Source organism: Fonsecaea pedrosoi (genome assembly GCF_000835455.1).
Source record: "Fonsecaea pedrosoi CBS 271.37 unplaced genomic scaffold supercont1.4, whole genome shotgun sequence".
Lineage (NCBI taxonomy): Eukaryota > Fungi > Ascomycota > Eurotiomycetes > Chaetothyriales > Herpotrichiellaceae > Fonsecaea > Fonsecaea pedrosoi.
In genome coordinates this window covers 2,013,399-2,031,076 of record NW_013550612.1, presented here as the reverse complement: position 1 = coordinate 2,031,076, position 17,678 = coordinate 2,013,399, and the positions used below count along the sequence as shown (strand labels likewise).

At 52.8% G+C, this 17,678-nt stretch overlaps 8 protein-coding genes across 8 annotated transcripts; 4 read left to right on the top strand and 4 right to left on the bottom strand.

Moving 5' to 3' along the window:
* Window positions 1-237: 237 nt before the first annotated feature.
* On the top strand, window positions 238-906 carry Z517_06538 (uncharacterized protein; the record flags this gene model as incomplete). Its single annotated transcript, XM_013428277.1, has 3 exons — window positions 238-571; window positions 626-733; window positions 797-906. 3 exons carry the CDS (start codon window positions 238-240, stop codon window positions 904-906), a joined length of 552 nt encoding a protein of 183 aa, XP_013283731.1.
* Window positions 907-1,835: 929 nt separating this feature from the next.
* Window positions 1,836-3,812, top strand: Z517_06537 (uncharacterized protein; the record flags this gene model as incomplete). Its single annotated transcript, XM_013428276.1, has 2 exons — window positions 1,836-2,047; window positions 2,108-3,812. The coding sequence occupies 2 exons, from the start codon at window positions 1,836-1,838 to the stop codon at window positions 3,810-3,812; spliced, it is 1,917 nt and encodes a 638-aa protein (XP_013283730.1).
* A 471-nt stretch (window positions 3,813-4,283) lies between these two features.
* Z517_06536 (uncharacterized protein) lies at window positions 4,284-5,483 on the top strand (the record flags this gene model as incomplete). The annotated part of the gene is made up of 1 exon (XM_013428275.1): window positions 4,284-5,483. The coding sequence occupies one exon, from the start codon at window positions 4,284-4,286 to the stop codon at window positions 5,481-5,483; it is 1,200 nt and encodes a 399-aa protein (XP_013283729.1).
* Window positions 5,484-6,514: 1,031 nt separating this feature from the next.
* Window positions 6,515-7,989, bottom strand: Z517_06535 (uncharacterized protein; the record flags this gene model as incomplete). Its single annotated transcript, XM_013428274.1, has 7 exons — window positions 6,515-6,570; window positions 6,641-6,908; window positions 6,976-7,016; window positions 7,067-7,135; window positions 7,192-7,219; window positions 7,270-7,526; window positions 7,590-7,989. The coding sequence occupies 7 exons, from the start codon at window positions 7,987-7,989 to the stop codon at window positions 6,515-6,517; spliced, it is 1,119 nt and encodes a 372-aa protein (XP_013283728.1).
* Window positions 7,990-9,080: 1,091 nt separating this feature from the next.
* Window positions 9,081-10,510, top strand: Z517_06534 (uncharacterized protein; the record flags this gene model as incomplete). The annotated part of the gene is made up of 4 exons (XM_013428273.1): window positions 9,081-9,182; window positions 9,243-9,454; window positions 9,571-9,653; window positions 9,786-10,510. The coding sequence occupies 4 exons, from the start codon at window positions 9,081-9,083 to the stop codon at window positions 10,508-10,510; spliced, it is 1,122 nt and encodes a 373-aa protein (XP_013283727.1).
* A 222-nt stretch (window positions 10,511-10,732) lies between these two features.
* Z517_06533 (uncharacterized protein) lies at window positions 10,733-12,455 on the bottom strand (the record flags this gene model as incomplete). The annotated part of the gene is made up of 2 exons (XM_013428272.1): window positions 10,733-11,522; window positions 11,578-12,455. The coding sequence occupies 2 exons, from the start codon at window positions 12,453-12,455 to the stop codon at window positions 10,733-10,735; spliced, it is 1,668 nt and encodes a 555-aa protein (XP_013283726.1).
* Window positions 12,456-14,361: 1,906 nt separating this feature from the next.
* On the bottom strand, window positions 14,362-15,569 carry Z517_06532 (uncharacterized protein; the record flags this gene model as incomplete). The annotated part of the gene is made up of 3 exons (XM_013428271.1): window positions 14,362-15,050; window positions 15,083-15,258; window positions 15,313-15,569. 3 exons carry the CDS (start codon window positions 15,567-15,569, stop codon window positions 14,362-14,364), a joined length of 1,122 nt encoding a protein of 373 aa, XP_013283725.1.
* A 640-nt stretch (window positions 15,570-16,209) lies between these two features.
* Z517_06531 (uncharacterized protein) lies at window positions 16,210-17,132 on the bottom strand (the record flags this gene model as incomplete). Its single annotated transcript, XM_013428270.1, has 2 exons — window positions 16,210-16,791; window positions 16,950-17,132. 2 exons carry the CDS (start codon window positions 17,130-17,132, stop codon window positions 16,210-16,212), a joined length of 765 nt encoding a protein of 254 aa, XP_013283724.1.
* Between the last annotated feature and the right edge of the window lie 546 nt (window positions 17,133-17,678).

Genomic DNA, 17,678 nt, shown 5'->3' with positions numbered 1-17,678 from the left:
GAAAATCCTTCCGCCTTAAATTCTTCACTCGCCCTTCTCCCTCCATCAAACCAACTTCTCTCCCATACATACAACTTCCATCACACATATTCACTTTTGCCAATACTTCACTTAGCAACAAGTGCATTCATTCGTTCTACTGTCTACCAAAAGTATCCCAATATTCTCTCAAGAAATCAGCATCGCCTTGTCCCAGTCACGCCATACTCCGGGCAGCTCCGTCAAACTTTCAGCACCATGCAGCTCTTCAACCTTCTCACCATCACCATCCTGTCCGTCTTCCAGTTCACATCGGCATCGCCTCTCCAGACGAGACAAACAATCGATCCACCTGCCAGATACCTCCTTCAAACCAAAGTGGTCAATGGTGCTCACAAAGACTCTGGATCTAACAAGACCGACTTGTACCTCTACTCGTACCACACGGGTGCAGGGCTCGGTGATGCGGCACTCTCGTCCAACAGATCGTGGGCATGGCAAGGCTACCTGAATGATTCCCAGCAGCTCTTTACCTACTCTGGCAATCTGGGTGGTCCTTGGCCCCTGTCGATCGGCTATGGCCCCTACCAACGTATGTGCTCCTTACACACTAAACACTTGTCCAATGCTAACAGCTGTCTTTTAGAGTGGAACCAAGTCGGAATCAGTATCTCCAGCATCACTAGCCTTTATGCTGGATTCTTCTTCAACTCGTCTGGGCTTCAATTCAATGCCAGCACCGGTGGCTGGTTGGGTGAGTCCTCTCTTTCGCTGTCCATGGCGTTTGCTTCTGGAGTCAACTAACTCTTTCTCGCAGCTTGCGACTGGTGGCATGGTGTCCCCCAGCTCTTCCAGGCCAATGGTTACACCTACGGACCCCTTCCAAACTCCTGCTCCAAAGTTGAACTCCAACCGGTGGAAATCTGATTTTGTTGCAAGCAACTGTCTTCTCTTTATGCGGTAGACATGGTAATAGGGCCGAAGTAGGCGGCATTCTGGTCGTTGTTCAAGCATTGCGTTGCGTTGATGGGCATTCACATGGGGCTTGCACGGGGCAAGCGGTAATCATCTGTATCACCAACAAATCATAATACTTTCTCCTTGCTCTGTTCAGTCTTCATGTTTGTCGTGATTTCCTTGTCTCGACATTCCTGCTCAACATTCTTTGCCCATACCAAAGATGGCGCATTGCAACCTGACCATCGGTACCTCGTGGGACGTTTGCCGTGCCTCATAAGACATGCCAATGCATCATGACTAAGTCACATATCAAAAGGGCACCAACGGTAAGTCCTATTGGACACATCCCTTTCACAGTCAATGCTCGCTTGGGGCCATGATATTGACCACCTTGACAAGGTCGAATCAGCTGCATCGCTGGGTACCACCATCCGACTGGTGGATACTCGACCTCCCAATTTGTATTTGCTGCACTCTTTGCAAGTGGCATATACCAAGGATCGACGGGCTTTGGCCTGACGGCTGCTTGCCTCTGATGAATTGGGGTCCTTGTCTCCTTCCCTCTTGCTTACATGATGGGCATTAGTCTCTTCCTCTCACTATCAATTCCATCGCCTACTTCCACATTGGGTCAGCAATCCCTTGGCTAGAGTTGGGCCTTGCAGATTGGGGTGCTTAGCATCAAGCAAAGTCATGTTGTATTATGCATTGGTGGGTTGACCATCGTGGAGAGACCTATTGCGGTGTCCGGGACGGCTCTGTGCCGCGGGAGGAGTTGGTGTGTATAGTGATCAGGGTGGCGTTGTAGCAAAGAAGTCTTTATGAGGTACGTCCCTGGGTCCCCTTGAACAACCCTCACCCATTGTCCACTCTCCTGCGCTGTTGAAGAGTCTAATATGGTTGCGAGCAACTCTCAAGTGCAAGAACAACAACAACAAGCTCCCGCCTACACGGGTGATTTCCTGTGGGTCAACCATGATCAGAAGAGCAGAAAGGCTTTGCCACATCGCAAAAGAGTCTTTGGCCACGTCCAACGAAGCTATCGCAAATGGAAGAGGACCCGCGATAACCAACAGTTGCAAGCGTCCATTCAGCTGCCTGGAACAAGGTGAGGTGGTCTTCACAAGAGAAGGCTTTTACGAGGATACTGACTATGGGACTACTCAAGGTCAATCTCCCAACAACCTCGTCCCGTTGCTGGCAATGAAGCACAAGCCGAGTCGAATACACGTGCTCCTCTTGAGCATGGTGATGAACCAGCTCCGTCCGACCTTCCTAGTCCCCTTACACTCATTCGTCACGGCAATTCGGATCCTTTCTCTTGTTTCTCCTTCTCCATCACTCCGCGCGTGAACGAGGTCATAACATTCATCCGAGACATTCAGCTGCCGACGCTATACTACTCTCCCTACTTCCGCGAGGCAAGCCGCTTCCCGTCGACACGATCAGATGTCACCAAATCGCCCATGGGATGGATCTCCACACCGGCGGCCGTTCAGTCGTGGAAGCACATCGTCCAAGGACTGCACGATCAGTGCACGGCGCTCGCTTGTCTAAGCACATACCTGGCCATGATGGTGACTTGTGGTATCAAAGAGACGGGCTACATGAGATATAGCCTGGAACTGCGAAATACCAGCTCGAAAATGCTCAGACAGAGCATCCTTCGGAGTGATCCCATGCACCGGGGCCCACTCGCCCAGATGACTCTTCTTCAACAAGTCTTCTGGCACTTCTACGCCGAGGCTTCAGCAAGAAATCTTGACGCTGCCCTGGTGCATGGACAAATGCTGAGAAAATTGATGGACGAGAGTCCGGAGGCTGTAACTCCGCATTTCTTCATGCTGGCAATGTTTGTCGACATCCACTTGAGTTCGGCTCATCGTAGGAAACCCATCTTTGAGTACGAGACGTTTGGGCCAAAGGTATACAAGGCCATGTGGGATGGAGTCGACCCATATATCTTCCTACTCGCGGGGAAAGAAACCATTCCAGAAGCCACAGCGGGTGCAACCACAGCCACGCCTTTGGACAGGGTGGTGTCGATGGAACCCCTTCGGAGCCTCCTCATCCGTCGACGACAGGCCATCGCGTTGGCAAAGTTGATCGCCCAGGCCGAGGGTCCTAGCATCAATACCACAGCCATCTTCTTCTGGGTGGCATCCCATGCGTATATTGACGAGGGATTCTTCACGAATTACTATTTTGACAAGGTCAAGGGGACTTCGATCAGCTTAAGCAGTGTTGTCTCCGTGTCCACGACCACGAGTATTGCGGAAATCTCAGATGTAATGCCACAGTCCGAATGCAGCCGCTTGACGGAAGCCGCGGTTGCAATGGCAGCACTCTACCTCATGCGAGTGCTGGGTCTCTTTGACATGTGGATCAATGGCCAGAATTTCTACGATCCCGCAGCATCGCGTGAGACTCTGCTGTTCGACGCTCTTACCGCCGCGTTTCGAGTAGGCAATCCTCAGGAGCTGCTCATCCACGCGAACGCACATTTATGGTGTCTATTCGTGGGCGCGATAGCGGAGTGGCAGAGCGTTCTTCCAGGAAGTGTTGGCAGGAGACGGGGGAGTCATAGATCAAGAGCACTACTTTCTGGGGCGGAAGGGTCTCATCTGCAGAGAATTGATAGCGGTTTCGCCAAGGATGTAGCTCACATTGAGGGGGAAGATGAAGACGCGTCGAGCATGCTGTTCAACACTCTTTTTGCAAGACAAGCGCGAATGATGGGCCTCCTGAGTTGGGAGCAGGTGGTTCCCGTTCTGAAGATGTTTGCATATGGAGACTCCTTACAGCCACATGGCAGCCGGTGGTTCTGGAGAAGTATGGGGGCACATTTGGATGAGTTGAAGCATGGTCATTGATGGGCTGTTAAGCTTTTACTCGTGAAAGCCGAGGCTGAGAATAAGCGAGTGGTGAGTGGCGACTTTGATATGCAGCCTCGTGAGGGGAATTGTTACCTACCGAGTGATGAACAGGCATTGACCTTGGTTGCTTGGTTGCTAGGTTGCTTGGCTACTCTTGATATTCTATTACTTATCATTATTATTCTGCTGACAATGACGAACGAGGCTTAAACGAGGCAAGGCCCCGCATCATAAGCCAGCATCACAATCGGCATATCTTTGTCGTTTATCCCATCCTTTTCGCCCCCTCGTCCTCTCGTCATTGATAAAATTCGCCCGGCGGTCCTTCTGATGCTCCGCGCTCTACAGACAAAAGCCCACGTGTCGCCCGCCCGTATTGCCAACTGGACCCCGAGTTCTCGAGGAGCAGGAATAGCATCAGCATCAGCCACATCATCATCGACAATACCACGACGCAACATCTCCAGAATGGATTCCAGCCTCCACCCCCTCCAGGGCATGTACAGGCCCAACGCCCTCAAGGGACTGTACTACGGCCCGGAGGTGGTGCAGAAACACATCCTCTCGGCGCTGCCAACGGAGAAATCCAAGGCGTTTATCATCACGGGCAATTCGCTGGCGACCAAGACCCCGCTCATCAAAGGACTCGAGGAGCTTTTGAAGACCGGAAACCACCACGCCGGCACGTTTAGCAACATCCGCGAGCACGCGCCCGTGGCGCAGCTGGACGAGGCGACGGCCATCGTCAAGAGTGACAGTACCATCGACACCATCATCTCGGTTGGGGGCGGGTCGCCCATCGACAGCGCAAAGGCCATCGTGTACCGCGTGCACGAGACGGCGAGCAAGTGGCTCGTCCACATCGCCATCCCGACCACGCTGTCCGCCGCAGAGTGTACCGCCATCGCGGGCTACACGCAGGCCGACGGCACCAAGACGGGCATCGCCCACCCGAACACGTACCCGTCATACATCTTCTACGACCCGAAATTCGCCCTGCACACGCCGCCGCACCTGTTCCTCTCCACGGGGCTGCGCGCCCTCGACCACGCCGTCGAGAGCCAGTACCACCCGTCGACGACGTGGGTGCCGTGCCGCATCGTCGCCCTGAACTCCATCGCGGAGCTCTTCCGCCTGCTGCCAAAGTACAAGGAAAACCCCAAGGACGAGGACATCATGACCGGCTTGTTGCTGGCCGCCTACGCCTCCCTCGGCTTCGTGGGCGGCAACCTCAAAGGCGGTCTGGGCCTGTCCCACTCGCTGGGCTACGCGCTCGGCTCGCCCTACGGCATCCCCCACGGCATCACCTCGTGCCTGACGCTGGGCCACGTCGTGAAAGTCAAGGCCCGCCAGTCCCCCGAGAACGCCGAGTCCATCGCCGCCATCCTGCCCTACACTACGGGTCGTGTCGCCGGTGGCAGCGGCGCCGCGGAGATCTCTTCAACGGGAGATAATCTCAAAGACAGCGACCTGGTCGGCGACCGCATCTTGCAGCTCGTGCGCGACCTCGGCCTCAAAACCACCCTGACCGAGAGAGGTGTGGGGAGGGATCAAGTCGACATTATCTGCGCGAGGGCCACGGGCGGGTTGTTACCCCAGAAGGAAAAGAGCCCGCAGGACGAAAAGGTCCTCGAGGCCGTGAGAGGGTTGGTGGAGAAATTGTGGTAGTTCGGGAGGAAGAGGAGGATTTGAAAGACCCCCTTTCCGGCCCTAAGGGGGGAGGGGAGGGTGGTACGTATGTAGGTACCGTGTAGGATTTGTGACATACAATCCTGGCTTTCTTTCTTATTTTTTTTGGAGGGAGTGTCTTGTAGATAGAGGAAGAGGAAGAGGAAGAGGAAGAAAAAATAACCTGTCAACTTCGCTAGGTATTTACCGAGTTTATCTATCTATCTATCTATCCATCCATCCTCCCCTCTCCTTTCTATCTTCTTGTTTGTGTAGTTTTGTGGCCTATCTGTATCCCTAGGGGGTAGATGTCAATTAGCTCGCTGCCACCACCAGCTCACTCATATACACTCTCATATAATACCCTCTCGTGTATCCATACACCCTCGAGAAAACTTGTGTCAGCTAGGCTCAGCCAGGCTCGATCAAGCTCGGCCAGGTGTAGACGGGGCCAGATCAAGTCAGGTCATATCAGATCATATCACATCATGTCCCGTAGTTGGGTTGGTCAGTGGTCACGTCGATGCTATCTGACGGTATAGCCCTCCTAGAATGTAATATGTAGTATGTAGTATGTAGTTTATCCCACCATTGAACGGAACTCGTTACGTGCACACACAAGTGCATACATGGGTACGCGTACATGTATACCGAGTGCATCGGACCAGGACAAAAAGAAGAAAGACGGAGAGAAGAAAACAAGAAGAAGGAAAGAAGGAAAGAAGGAAAGAAAGAAACCAGCTTGGAGGTGACATGTAAAAACCGAGGGGCTGGCAATTCAGCCGGCTCAGATACATGGATAGATGAGTATTGTGTAAACTTTTGATTGCATGGCGAGCTGCGAGCTGCGAGCGGACGAGGAGCCGCCCCCGGGGGGGGGGGGGGGGGGGGGACCTGGTACCCAACGTAGGGACGTCAAACTCATTACCCGTCCAGTCACCCACATCCATCACCCATCACCTCACCCACCCACCAGCCAGGGGCAGGGGCCATACATGTAGATAAATATACGGGTTCCACACAGTGACACATCACAACGATGCTCGAACTTGCTCGTTGACGGGCTTGACCTCGACCAACAACTTGCCTGAGACCCGGTTAGCGACAAGACTCCATCACAGACCACGTTGCTAATATTGCTCCAAGACGAGACTCACCTGTATTCAAACCCTGGTACAAATCCCTCAGGGCGTTCTCGGCCTGGTCCAAGCCGCCCTTGACGATGGTCTCTTTCCGCTTGATCTTGCCCTCGGCGAGCCACTGGGCGAGATCTTTCAAGGCCCGAGGAAATTCTTTGGCGTAGTCGAAGACGATGAATCCTTCCATACTGTACGTAGCGCGGTTAGTATAGATTCCAGAGACGGCGAGAATAGGAGGGGAGAAAAAAACTTGCCGGATACGCATGGAAATGATCATCAGATAGTTCTGGATTGGCTTGGTTAGGACTGACTTGACTAGCTTAGAGGAGGGGATGCTGAATCATGGGACATACCTTTGGTCCTTGAGGCTTGGACGAGTTGTATTGACTGATCCCTGTTCAACTATCAGCATGGCTGTTTGATAAGACCAAGGGGATCACGTACCGCCGCACATGACGAATCGAGCATGTTCCTTTGCTCTGGCGAGCGCCATGTCGAGGATCTCGCCGCCAACTGAGAAATACATCGTGAGCACTACCAACCTCTTCCCTCGCAATACAATCACTCACCGTTGTCAAAGTAGACATCAATCAGGTTCTGTCCTTGATCAGTATCACCCACCTTTCCGCAACATTTGGGGAAAATACCTTCGTGGCAGCCCTGAACTTCTTTGCAAAGTCCTTGTCTTTGTAGTTCAAAGCACCGTCAAAGCCCAATTCCTCGGTCAGCCATCGACACTTGTCGTCGCTGCCCGCAATGCCCAAGACGGTCGCGCCCTTGAGCTTGGCGATTTGACCGACGACACTGCCCGTTGCACCTGCGGCCCCGGAGACAACAACAAAATCACCCGCTTTGACCTTGCCGACGTCGATGATGCCAAAGTAAGCGGTCAGCCCAGTCCCGCCTGGAAGATGCCCGTGTTAGTGCTTATTGTACCTTTCAAAATTCGAAGCCGGTGCTTGCATACCCAGAACACTCATTCCATCCGTCAGCCTGCCGCCCTTCGGGACGACTACCCTGTGCAGCTCGTTCGCCTTGCAGATCTTGTACTCGGTCCATCCCGCCATGGCTGTGGCAAAACTGCCGACCGGGAACTGCGGATTCTTGCTGGCCTTGATGGTCCCGATGCAGCCGCCTCGCATGACCTCTCCGATCTGGACGGGCGCAATATATGATCGGGTGTTGTTGAGCCAACCCCGCATGGCAGGGTCGATGCTGAGGTAGTTGGTCTCAAAGAGAACCTCTCCGTCCTTGAGATCATCGGCGGAGGGCGTCGGGTTGTTGGTGACCAGTCTAAATGTCTCGCCTGGGACGATGTTGTCCTTGGGTCGTTTGGCGAGGACCACCGTCTTGTATGTGGGAGCCATGTTTAATTGGTTGGTTTGATGGTCAGCACTCAATGGAATCAGCTTTGGTGACGAAGGTAGAGTGGCTGTTTCGGTCGAGAAGAGCGTACCGGTGGATAGAAAAGGAAGAGCTCCTGATCAGCTAGACTTTGACAATCACAAACCTGCACGGATGACAGATGACGGAGGTTGTTTACTCATTGCCTCGTCTTGAATGCTTGAACACATGCGACAAACGGAAAAGTGCCTCGGCCACGGTTAAACGAGGGTGAAGCACATAGACCGAGATGCACTTTTATACGGGGGAGTATATACGCCGTTCACGAACCTGAATATTCGATGCATTTTCCCTCGACGGTCCCTGGGATATGAGCTATTGTACTCGATTACCGAGCAGACGACATGGTGCATAAATACAGCGGGTCTATTGCTGCAGTCAGAATATCAAACCTCGTGCACTGAACTGTGAGGTGCAACGATATCTAAACGAGTCAATTCCAACTCCGCCGTTTACCATAGGCAATAGCCATGGAACTCTGGCATGGCCTTGGAGCTTAAAGTCATGACCACTTCTGAGAGTGAGAGAGTGAGAGCTCCTCTCGCCGCTTTGCGACCGTCAATGGGAGAGAAAATACTCCGTGGAAAAAGGTACGCCTACAGCCTTGTCGGCCAGAAACACCAATTTTCGTTCATTTTATGGCCAACGCGTTGGGACAGAGAAAAGACAGAGGTCGACACAATCATATACAGAGGCAACAGGTGACCGCCACACCAGGTCAATAACCAAATATGATATGCCAAGTTGTGGTCTTTGGAATATTGGACAAATACCGAAAAAAAAGAGAGGCACAGAGACACGGAAGAACATGTCCGGTATCGGATTGTCTTGTATCGGCTTCAACCCCGGTCAACTCCAGGGGGCCAATTCTCCAGATTCTCATCCCCCTCATTCCAGTCCAACGGCATTTTGAGCCTATCCATAGTTATTTTATATTCCCATACAAGTATTTCTTATTAGTTCAAGATTACTCTGTGCCACCAAGTCTACTCATACATCCTTGTCACTATTCATTCAGACGCTCAGGGGAAAAATTATAAAGAACAAGATCGTCATGGCAGCGAATGCATCTCACCTCGTCGGCACAGCCAACGGCTCTGACCAAGTACCCGAGGTCCCAACCTATACAATCATCCAAGCAGACGGTATCTACCCTGTACGTTGATCCTCATATTCCAGGGTGCTCGATGTCTTTTGCAGTAACTGATCTCTTCAGGACGACGTCGTGGAACAAGAGATCTTCACGGCAAACCCACCTCATCCCTACAAGTTGAATTATGTCTCGACGCCTCTGTTTCCCGTGGGCGCTCCGACGCCGAAACCCTGGTCGACCATCCCCAAGGACCTGAGGGATCAAGTGGACGGGATCCTGGTGTTGAAAATGGGCTTCACGGCCGCCGACCTCGAGTTGTTCCCAAAGTTGAAAGTGTGAGTTTTCTTTCTCTCCAAGTCTACTATACCAGGTATCTTCCATCAATCCCGTCGGACGAACCACGTCTCCTCCGTGTGGGAATGAAATGGGAACAGTTTTTGATCGTGGGTAGTATAGTCCGGATGGGTGTCGGGTATGATCGACTGGACCGAGACGCATTGGCCAAAAGGGGCGTCACTGTCTGCAACGTGCCAGGTTCGAGCCCCCTTTCTGTATACTTTGTGATCCCATATCCTCCCGCCCTTCTCTCATCTCAAGTCGCCCAGCTATGTCCCAGTGAGCCTTACGACTGACAATGGCCATGGCCACGGCCACGGCTATTTACAGACTACGGCACGGCCGAAATCGCCGACCACGCACTGGCCCTGGCACTCTCGCTGCGCCGCGGGATCATTCTGCACCATGAGCGGCAGCGACAACCCTACGTCGCGCCGTGGATGTACATTGAGACGCCGCTGATCTCGCGCATCCAACAGCCGCAGGCGGTGTTTGGGATCCTGGGGCTGGGCCGGATCGGGACCGCCGCCTGCCTCCGCGCCCGCGCGTTCGGGTGGAACGTCCTCTTCTACGACCCGTACCTGCCCAACGGGGTCGACAAGGCCCTCGGCATCGAGCGCACAAAGGACATGGCAGAGCTGTTCCGCCGCAGCACCACCCTGAGCATCCACTGCGCCTGCACCCGCGAGACCCGCGGCATGATCGGCTGGGACCTCGTCAAGCTGATGCCCCGCGGTGCCGTGCTGGTCAACACCGCCCGCGGCGAGGTGCTGCAGCTCGACGCGCTCGAGCGCGCCCTGCGCGAGGGCATCCTCGCCGGCGTCGGCCTCGACGTCCTCCCCCAGGAACCCATCCCGGAGGACGCCGTCCACCCCCTCATAAAGGCCTACCGCGACAAGGAGGAGTGGCTCGTCGGCAGGATGGTCGTCACCCCGCACACCGCCTTCTACAGCCCCCAGAGCTTCGTCGACATCCGGGTCAAGAGCGCCCAGACCATGCGCGAGGTCTTGATCGACGGTCTGCAGAGTAATGTCATCACGCCGGATATGCTGTAGCACACACAATAGAAAAAGAATGCGCAAACAAGGATCCCAGATACATGCCCTGCTCTGTGCTGCGATTATCCTTATCGTCATTTCATTATCATCCTTTGGCGGACGCATCGTATATACTGCGAGTGCCTATGTACATGTTCACTCGCCCCTGCGTGAACTGCTTCACAGTCCTGGGGGCGACGCTATGGGGCTATAGTCTCTGTGATTATGAGGGTCCTATGCTCACCATTTCCTCAACCCTCCGTTCTGTTTGGCGCTCCCGCTGAACAGTGTCCCATCATAGTCGGTGCCATTATTCGGGAAGTCGATGGTGTAGTTTCCGAAACAGACGTAGTCATAGTTGCTCGCCTCGTAGGAGCTGGCCTGGCTCGTCAAGAATGAGCTCAGCGGACACATGCCGTCAGGTCGGTTGCCGCAGTAGCCCCCCCTGATCGTCGACAGTGGAAGGATGCCGTTGTTCAGCCGCATGCGGATGAACTTGTGCGTCGCGTTGCTTGGGTTGTACCCGTACTGGGTCGGGTAGTACTGCGTCTGCGACGCATTCTTGGGCACCGGATTGCCGGAGCCGCATCCAATCACCTCCGTTACCAGTCGTGCAGAGAACGGCGTCAAGTGGGACAGGATGAAGTGCCGGTTCGGGTTTGGCGGGTATTCTGTGAGTGATGGCGGGTCGCGGAGGTAGTCGAGGGAGGCCGCCGTGAGCACCGAGATGATAATGTCGTCGTGCGAGAAATCAGCGTAGAATTTCTGGCCTAGCGGGAACGTTTGTGAATTGTTGGTCAGGCTGCTGTTCACGCTCGAGTTGGAAACCGTGATGAACTGGTTCTGCAACCGCGCTAGCAGCTCCTGCAGATACCCGATACCTTGTGCCCTTCCCGTTGGGTTGCCGTACGAGTAGTCGTAGTAGTACTCGATGTCGAGGGTACTCTCGAACCCAGACCATTCGTCCTCGGTGAAGAGAGTGCAGAAATCAGATTGGCCTAGATAGTTGGACTCGTACGCGCAGATGCTCCTGTTTGGAGGTGAGTGCGAGGAGATTTTGAATTCAAAACACGGGCTTGACTTACTGCATGGCGTACGTGTCGTTGAGTGTCAGGTTAAACCCGCTTGGAAGATACTGGGATAGGCGACTTTGGGCGTCTGACAGGTAAAGAGGCAAATAGCTCAACAGATCCAGATCTCCCAGATACCCAGTGACTGGGTCGAAATCATTGAAACACGAATCGTACGACGCTAGGGTGTTGTTCTCGGTTCCGCCCTCTGGGATGACCACGAGGTCGAATGGGTTGGTGAAATTAGCCAGGGTTGGGTCTGGAGTGAACTGGTAACTGGGTCCGAAGAACCCCAGTGCCCAACTGATCTGTGTATTCTCAATCCGAGACTGACTCGTTGTCCTCAGGGTCAGTTTGGGCCGACTGGTCCCGTTGGCGAAAGTGGCGTTGTATGCGACCTGGCCTTGGGTTGCGTTATACAGAGTACGACCATATCGGTTCCAGAAAGTAACACCGGCCATAAAGGACTGCGAAGCGCCAATGCCCGTGAGAAAGTCTCGTGTGAGGTCATAGCGGTAAGAATTCAAGAAGTTGAGTGGCCCGGTAAATTGGGACGAAGAATTGGCTTGTGTCCAGTTCATGACCTTTGCCGCGAAGTTGGCATTGTTGGGCCCGTCGTCAAAAGTTCCGCCGGGGAAGCGAGCTCCATGGCGCTGCAGGAGATGAGCCTGCTCGACCTGACATCCATCTGGTAGACCAACATCGCTGACTCCAAAGTAGTCCTCAGCGTTGTCCGCATATGGCGTGATCTGACCCCAGTACTGCTGGATGATGTTGATGTCGGTGAGAAGACCCGAAGACGAGTTCGTGCTGGTCTGGCGCCGTTGTCGCGGGGTAGGCGAGGCGGCTGCCAGGGCTGGAAGGCCAGCTAGGAGAGCCACAGGGAAGTACATAATGCTTCCTCTATCAAGGTTACTCCTAGAGAGAGAGGACCAAATGGTAGAAGAGGAGGCATGATAGAAACTTGGAGGAGAGTTTCGAGCTCTTGTACCACTGCACCGGGTGTCTGGAGCTTACGGAAAGTTCAGGTGACTCCCAACAGAGGCGATGCTATTCGTCCCAGGGTAACCTTGTGGAAGCTTGCAGGAGCTTGCATGAAGCTTGTGGGAAGCTTGCGGAAAGCTTGAGGCACTTCGCCCAATAGAGGGGCTACCAGTGACCAAGCAAATACCTGGGAGAAAAGAACAAGCTGGTGTCGGCAATGGGTTACAACACTGCTAACCGACGAGTCTAGGACAGTAGGGGATGCTGCATTGAGGAGTATCCATTAAGAAAAGGTACCAATGGGGCAGCGTGCGAGACCGCTTGACCAGTCCTTGGCTCAGCCTGCTCCACGGGGCCTGCGATCGATCTACACGTGGCTCATCAGTCCTGATCGATTTGACAAGCTTGCTACTGATTCCGGAGTCTCCTGATCCTTCGAGACTTATCAGATAATCTCTGGTGGACGAGTAAGTCGGAGATGGCACGAGTTGGGGGCTGTGCGGCATCAAATTTTGGTGAGCCGTGGGTAGATATGAGGTAGACATAGTCATGAATCCCTCAAAGTTGCGCAAGAAAAGGCTGTTGAATGCATTTGGTAGACTAAGAGATTCACCCGTTTCTGCCTCCTCTTTGCGCTAAAGGATGCTCCAAGGCTTTGGGAATGAGCTTCCTTTTTCGTGAGAGCTAGCGACTTCAGCTCCATATTGGTTATTTTTTTGCTTCTGCCTGCTTCTATCTGCTATCCTTGCTGACGATGTTGTGGCTTTGGAGTACATCCGTTCGGCGACATTACAAGGAGGATACCCTGGTGAACTGTGTGTCTTCTCGAGTGGTCAGGTTACAATGACAATCCTCCGTAGAGGTAGGGAGGACGTCTCTCGTAGCCTTTCGCAGTAAAATAGGATCTGGCTTGACAGTCGGACAAGGTCAGCTTCAGGTTTGGGCTGAAGGGTGGGCATCTCGTCCCGATAGCTGTCGTCCTCGGGATACAGGATGTCTCAGTATTCAGTAGTTAGAGGACCAAGGACTGAAACTCGACGAGTCACAACTTATCACCAACACAAAAACACAAAAGAATACCTCGTAGAAAGCAGAGTGTGGTAAACCGAGAATTCGGGCTGGATGGCGCCAAGATGAGTGAAAACTGCTCGACGCTCACCCCCGATAGGGACGAGGGTGACGCCGCCCTGTACTCAAACCGGGTCGCGCGGCGAAAGGCCCTGGCACCTTAGCGGCCGATAGGGAGCTGTGTCTTTACAATCTTTGGCGTCCCAATCGTCACAAGTTCACTGTACCTGCTGTCCCATGATCTGGGGTAAGACCACTTGCCGAAGCTTGACCGAGAGCCACTTGGCTGGACATCGTCTCTATTCTCTGCGACCTTGAAACAGCTTCTCAAGGACGTGACAGCATGTATCTATGAGGGAACTGTTGGTGCAGTCCATTCATATCTTCAATGTGCGTGACTGGTACTGTAGGTGTCCTCAACAGAGTGACACTGTTTGAACCAAGTCCGCGAGGTTATCAACCGATTCAGCCCTTTCCACCGTCTTAACAACGTCAAGAATGCCGAGCTCGTTATCATCTACTGTCCCTCGTACTAGCCGTTCCACAAGCTTATTAACGTCGGCTTTGTCGTCTTCTGCATCATACATTCCAACGAGTTAGTCTAAGGAGCACATCAGGTTCTTATTTCACCAGCTGGTTTTCAACAGCTTGATCAAGCACCATCTCGTCGACTGTCCCGTCCACCGGTGCTCCTCCTCTCGCTTCGATAGCAATAAACAATCACACTTCATCTAGCCTAAATCTCCCTTATTGAGCTGGCTTTCGAGCAACTATCAAATACATCGGTGTAAACAGCTTCTTCTGTCCACCAGCTACCAGGCAATCTCCTGCCAGGGCTAGGGAATCGGCCGTCTTTTGCGTGCCTCGCGGCATCAGTCTCAGCGACTCTCCCAAGCCGAAGAACTTGTGCATCAATCCTCGCCCCCACCAAGTCATTCGCCCGATGGTGAAAAGGTCCCCGAGACCGCCCATATACCGGAATTCCCCTGCGAGAGGGTAGTACCAAGGCGTCGTATCCGGTCGCTCGGCGAGATCTTCGTGAATCTCAAGCTTAAATCCAGCGGCCTTGATGGCCGCCAGTCCCTCAGATACCTTGACCATATTGGAAATGCCATCTCCTTGCTCGATGCCTAATCGGATCTTGCGATGCTCGGGGTTGTCGTTGTCATAGTCCTCGGTCATAAGCCACTCGTATACGCCGAATACACCACCGGGCTTAAGAACGCGGAAGATCTGCTCATAAACTCCCTGTAAACTCGGAGCATGCACCGTAGCCTCGATGGCGTACACGGCATCAAAGCTGTTCTCGGGGAACGAGATCTGCATGAAATCACCCTTGACTGCACTGAATTTATTGGCAATACCTTCTCTCTGTGCATAGAGGAGCGATCGCTCGATCTGGTAGTCGTTGTTATTTAATCCAACCACGTTACACCCTGTGAACTTGATTATCCCCGAGCCGGCCCACCGATACCGCAGCCCACATCGAGAACTCTGGAGTTTTCTTGTAAGTTCATCTTCATAGCAAGATAGTGTTCGTGTCGCGCTATAGCCTTGTCGAACGATTCTCCGTATGCAAAGCGACAGAAGTGGAAGGAAGTGCCCCAACCATGCTCGTATAGGTCGGTGGCGAGGTTATAGTAGCTAGAGGAGATTGTCAGTACTGATCACGAAGGAACGACCAGCAGAGAAATATACTGTCGGGTCAGAGTAGCGTATTCGTCTCTGCGTGCCTTTCTAATCTCGTCTGTCTCCTCAGCAGCGACCTTATTGTCCCAGTGTTTGAAGTACTCATCGACTGCAGTCTTTTGAGCAGTATGGTCCTTCTGCCTCATAGCTGCGAGGCCTCCACGCGCTTGCGAAGATCTACCGTGAAGTGCCTTATTGAAGGCAGCATCTCGGGCATGGTCCTCGCTTTCGAGAGTAACGGCAGGATGAGCTGCTGCTGGAACCATAGTGGGCAGGGGAGAAAAAGGTTGACGTGCAAAGTTTACATCGACACCAGATGAAAAGGCTGAGGTAATCCCCAAATATTCTCAAAAGACTGACACACGGTTAGAGGCTCTTGAATGAATCGAAGATGTAGGTGATTCAGGGATCCACGGTATTTTGAATAGATCAGCTCATCCGGGACCTGCAGTTCCGTGTGTACAAGTGGGTTCCCAATTGACCCAGATGCTTAACAGAGAGAAAAGGGGAACTGGGCACCAATCAGTGCTGAAATGGACAGCGCGATTCTTACCAAAATCATGGCTTTCTGAGCTGCCTGGCTCGAGTGCTTGGTAGCTTGAATACGTCCAGTGGTGGGAGAGAACGATCAGCGTCAAACTTTTCACGTCCAGGAAACACGGTCCGTATCATATCGACTCCAGCCTAGTTTGATCGAGTATTTGCGCACAGCGTTCGCCAACGACTTTGCGGGCAAATCTCTTATCTTAAACCTTCAAATGCTAGGTAATTAAGCACTGAAGTCCCGATGGTACAATCAGTCAAGAGCGCTTAGAAGAGCGGAAAAGGGAGTTCCCATAATGGAATACGGATTCCGCTTTGATGCCTAGGGGTGAAAGTTCTGGAACGGTGAAATTTGCATCCCCATTACGATGGCTGCGTGAGATCTTCGACTTGTGCTTCCAACTCGGTTTGAATCCACTTATACAATGATTCCTGCAAGTTGCGGTCCTTACTTGCGTTGGACCCTTTTCCAGCAATGCCTATCGGGCTATAATACTCTCCCGTCTTTACGTCAGGACTGACAGCGGCCCAGATCTGAGACAAGACGCCCTTGTCGACAGGGGTGGCGAAGAGGTTGATCGCGGCATAGAGGAATGGCCTCAAGAAGAAGCCCGTGGAAGAGTGATGAAGGTTTGTAGCGACCATGCCAGGATGGACACTCACAATCTTTACTCCTTTGTGCCGTTCAGCGAGTGCTGAGGCATAATGTATAGTTGCAAGTTTCGAGAGTGCATATCGCTTCGTTGTATGGCGACCCGACATTGTTGTCTTGAGTTCAGCAAAGTCGTAGATATCGCGGGGAGCCACTGCCTCTGATGCAGATGTCAAAAATACAGCTCTTGCCTCGGGATTAAGTCCAGCAGTTTCCTTGATCATTGGCAACAGGGACTGAGTTAGCAGGGCTGGCCCGATGACATTGGTTCCGAATTGAATCTCGTATCCATCCTTTGTGAGACCTTCGGAGGTCATCATGATACCAGCATTGTTAACAAGTATGTCAAGGCGGGATTCGGCGTGCCGGAAAGCTCGAACTGCTTCTTTGATACTGGCAAAGGAGGATAGGTCAAGATTGAGAAATGTGATTGGCGCTCCTTGGGGCTCACTTGCTTAAGCTGCTGGATAGCTGCTTCAGCCCTTTGCTGAGATCTCGCAGCCAGGTAGATTCGAGCTGGATTGTGTTGTCGCAATTGGCGTATCATTTCATAGCCTAGGCCGGCATTGCCGCCCGTAACAATGATGACCTGATTGCTGAGGTCAGGGATGTCGGAGCTCTGGAAATTGACCATGGCACAATCGCGATGCTGGTGCTAATGCTCGTCTCTTCAATTCCAAGGTAGGAGTTTCAACTGGCAGTATGAAGGGTATGTTAGATGGTAGTTTAGATGAAAGGATAGAGCACCTAACTGCCATTTAGGCAGATAGAGCAGGCACACTTTCGGAGCATACAGTACTAGGCAGACAAGTTTGCGCGTGCTTTGCATCGAAATGTGGAAAATACCAAGTCAGAATGCGGTCCAAACTGGTCCGGCGGCTGCAATAGGCACGGACAAACCCGGGCGAATCCATTTGCCAAGGTTGTGTTCTCTGATTCGGAAATACATGACGTCCTGGTGCAGCAGAGTTTATGATGGGCTTGACTAAGGACGACTGATGGCTTGATAATAGTTGTTTTCTGTCATCACGTGATATTTAGAGAAATCCCATGCTGTATTGGTCCACACGCAATGCCTCAAATGGAGTCTCGGCTCTGATAATGGAGACAGGTGGAATGTTTAGGGCTAAGAGGTGTTAAATGCACCACGCGACGACTGCAATCAGCATCGCAAAATGTG